This window comes from Zea mays, chromosome 9 (assembly GCF_902167145.1).
Source record: "Zea mays cultivar B73 chromosome 9, Zm-B73-REFERENCE-NAM-5.0, whole genome shotgun sequence".
NCBI classification, from domain to species: domain Eukaryota; kingdom Viridiplantae; phylum Streptophyta; class Magnoliopsida; order Poales; family Poaceae; genus Zea; species Zea mays.
Genome location: NC_050104.1, coordinates 141,864,172 through 141,868,175, shown reverse-complemented (window position 1 = coordinate 141,868,175; position 4,004 = coordinate 141,864,172). Strand labels below are relative to the sequence as shown.

Here is a 4,004-nt window from a genome sequence, read left to right as displayed (position 1 = left end):
AACCACAGTGTCTTACTATAAATGCAAATATGTATTTAATTCAGCCTTTACTCTTCTACTTTTAGTTTCCTTTATAATGTTTCCATTCAACCTCTATTCATGTTTCATTAGTTACCTAATCCTTGTTGGCTTGTTGCCTAACCATGCATAATCGTGGCCATCATGTGTCAACCTTCGATTGGCCTTTCCCGTTTGTGGGATCTTCTGTGGCTACAACCTTGTGACCTTGTGTGGCCTGGTTTTCGGCCAATAGAATCAGGCCACGTGTTGCACTAAACCCGCGGTTTATTAAATATGTGTTAACTTTTGCGTTAGACATTCGAATTATTCCGCTTCAGCTCCGTTATAATGTCATGTGCATGTTAAAAACATTATTCTATCGCAACACATGTTTTTATTTAGTTAATAATTATTTATTTATTCGACGCTTATAAAAATAGAAATCTAATTAAAACAAATTTATAATTTACGCTTTATAAATATGTGTTAATGTGATTAACGTCAACTCAAACATTTTGATTTAATACTTATTTAATATAGATGTGATATCTGTTATTAGTTCTCGCATGCCACTTCTGTTCTAAATTAATAATTTAGACGCTACAAATTCTATGTAACATAGACTAACTTACCGAGCTTTGAAATATGACTTCTACTCAAATTATAATTCGAATTAAATCTAAATTAGATATAAATCTGAAATATCTTTCGTGTATGTTTCATAATAATTAAATCAACTTAGGAATATAGGTTTATATATTAGTAATATTATTTTGTCGGAACACATGTTTTCGTTAATTATCCAGTTAATCAATTATCCGAGGTTTATTTAAACAATATTCTAATTAAAATTAATGTGTAGTTTTTAAATTACAATTTTATTGACACAAGTTAATGTGGTTAGTACCAACTCAGATGTTTTCAACAAATATTTGTTTAATATAAATGCGACGTCTATTTAGCTTTTTTCGTGTATCGCGAGCGCTCTTTCGCACGTGGTCACATGCTGATTTGCGCGTCATTCATGTGTTGTCGCTCGTACTTTTCGCGTAGTGTCGTGCGTCGTCACGTGTGCCGTTTTCGCGTTTGTCGCGCGCGCTGTTTTCGCGCGTGTCGTGTGCATTGCCATGCGTCGTTCGCACCTGTCGCGCATTGTTCGCGTACGATATTAAACTATGTCAATAAATCTGAGATGATATATGATACTTTTTTAATGATGGTTATAATTATGATCACTAGTATTTCCTATTGGAGGGAGTACAGCTGGGTAATAACTGAGTTTATTACTAAAACTTGGCTATACAAATAGTAATAAATATTTGACCAACTAAAAGCAACTGCTTAACCTTAACTTCACATATAGCTAGTCCACTTTAGCCAAACGGGACATTTGCTGAGTACGGTGATGTGTACTCACCCTTGCTTTAAAAACCACCCCACGCCAGGTTGTCCCCACTGTATTCAGTGCTCAGGAGGTGATGTAGGCAACATGGAGGACCTTGAGAAGTTTCAGGACTACGACGAGTTCTAGTTACGTTAGTGGCAACCACCTGTCAGCTGCCTGTGAAGGCCTTATCTGATACGTTCGCTTTTCCGCACTTTGATAATATTAACGACTATGTTAAGTAATGACTCTGTGGATGTCTTGGACATCTTTATGTAATAAAGTACTGTTTCTGCTATTTACTTTGAGCAATGTGTGATGATGTCCAATTATGTAATCGCTGTGTACGCGAGTTTTCTGATCCTGGCACGTATATGGTACACATTCGGTTTGACTTATAAAACCGGGTGTGACAAAGATGGAGCAAGTAATTCCCATAAAACAAAATTGCTATGAGTGAGAAATGATAAACAAACCCATTCATCAAACCGTTCACATTGTTTTCATTGACGTCTGTCACATGCACCTATGGTCATCACGTGTGTCGTTTTCGCGTGTGTCGCACACGCTGTTTTCGCGCGTGTCGCGTGCATTGCCACGCGTCGTTCGCACATATCGCGCGTTGTCCACGTACGATATTAAACTGTGTCAATAAAATCTGAGATGATATATGCCACTTTTGGACGGAGGGAGTAGTGTGTAAGGCATGATTTGAAGATAGACCAACTAATTACCATAAAACAAAATTGATATGAGTGAGAAATGATAAACCAACCCATCCATCAAACTGTTCACATGATGTCCGTCACATCACACGTAAAAGTGCTAGCAACTTGGCATATATCATCACATAGGAAGAACACATTCTTATTAAACACTTCACAATGCATAGCATCGAATAAAGAAGTGCATGAGAAATTCAGAAGCAGCGATTTGTAACTATTATTGTTACCACGCACGCATAGGTGCTCAAAAGTTCCTTGCATCAGATGGACAGCTCTGTCGTGGTCGCCATCTCCTCTCTCTTCTGGAGCGCGTTGGCCTCCATCTTGCAGCACTTGCACGGCGGGCTCACTATCGGCACCGTGCCGCGTGCATGCGCGTGTCCATTCTGAAGCCCCTTGGTGTGGGCGTCCATTTTACGCGCGATGATGACGGAGTTGATGACCTCGTTGTCCGGGTGGTACACGGCAAGCACGTCGAACCCACCGCGACGAATGTCCTCAGGATCGACGATCGGGTAGAGGAAGCCGCGAGCCCCGTGGGCGCTGCGCACGACGAGAGCCGCTCCGTCCGCCATGTGCCTGCCAAGATGCGCAACCACCTTGGCCTTGTCCTCAGCCGCCATGCCTACTAGCGCGGCAAGGAAGACCACGTCGTACTTGGCGAGCTCGTCCGTGAGGTTGGCGACGTCGACCGTGTGGAAGGACATGCGCGCGTTCAGGTCCTTGTCCGCACGGACCAGCTTCCGAGCACGGTCGTTGGCGGCGGCACACCGATCGTAGTTGTCGAACAGTGTGTTGGGCAGGTGGCGCGCGGCGAGCACGAGCGAGCTGAACGGCAAGGGGCCGGAGCCGACGAAGGCGACACGGGAAGGCGCGAGCCCTGGGATGTAGCGGACAAGGAGGTCAAACTCCAGCTTGCTCAGGTCGATGTAGTTGCTGAAGTATGGAAAGCGGCCGAGGTGGTCGAGCGGGTTGTCGAAGGCGGCGAGCATGTCGGCGTAGTGCGCCTCAAGGTGGCCCTCGGCGTCGGAGCAGAGGCGGATGAGCTCCTCTCGCATCCCCTGGACGTCCGGGCTGAGCTTGGTCACGTCGACAGGGTTTGGCGGGACGCAGGCCATGACGAGGCTGGTGAACAGCGCGTTGGCGTCGGGGGACGGGCTCAGCGACGGCAGCTTGGCGATGTCGGCGTGGAGGGCCGTGATCTTCTGCACCAGGGCAGCAACCTCCACGTTCTGGGCCTCCATGGCAGTTGTCGCTGCTACAGTTGCAGTTGGGATCGGAAGCTGTAGCTGATGATAGCTTGATCGAGCTCAAGAGCAGGCAAGTGATCGACAACTTGGTGCTGCTAGCTTGACGAAAACTGAAACAGGGACTGGGGGTATATATAGAAGGGAGTTACGGCAGTTCGCTCCTCAGTGATCGGGCCTTCAGTGCAGCATGTGAATTTAAGTGCAGGTGTTTTTGTCTCTCATGAAGCGTGGACAAAAATGTGCCGAAGCAGTACTACCAGCTCTGTTAAACATTGTATTGTATATACTTATTGACCACATATCCAACGCATGGCGCGCTTCACGCGTCCATGGCCAAGGCCAGTTTCATGCCTCGCTATTTTGACGGTGTACGTTTCACGAAGAATGTTCCGGATCTTCAACACGTCCACGTCACGCCCTGAAAGTGGCAGCCCTGTTTTTTTTGTCCCCTCCCGAAGTGGGTTTGCCACGTCCACATCATGACATTGGTCGAGCACTGATAAAAAGATTAAAAACAAAATACAAGTTCTTTCAAAAATCTTAATTAAGAAAACTGCTCCCGGCCTCAATCATCACAATAAGGGTTGATTTGGTGACAAGGGGATCCCGTGAAGATCGGAGAGGATTGAGGGAGAAATGAACTAA

The 4,004-nt window shown here is 45.4% G+C and overlaps 1 protein-coding gene across 1 annotated transcript; it reads right to left on the bottom strand.

Moving 5' to 3' along the window:
• Nucleotides 1-2,143: 2,143 nt before the first annotated feature.
• LOC103639224 (nicotianamine synthase 2) lies at nucleotides 2,144-3,608 on the bottom strand. Its single transcript, XM_020544339.3, has one exon. It carries the CDS (start codon nucleotides 3,351-3,353, stop codon nucleotides 2,370-2,372), a length of 984 nt encoding a protein of 327 aa, XP_020399928.1. The 5' UTR covers nucleotides 3,354-3,608; the 3' UTR covers nucleotides 2,144-2,369.
• Between the last annotated feature and the right edge of the window lie 396 nt (nucleotides 3,609-4,004).

Bases quoted from the DNA above. Each gene is read 5' to 3' on its own strand.
- LOC103639224 (XM_020544339.3), bottom strand. From the start codon at position 3,353: ATGGAGGCCCAGAACGTGGAGGTTGCTGCCCTGGTGCAGAAGATCACG.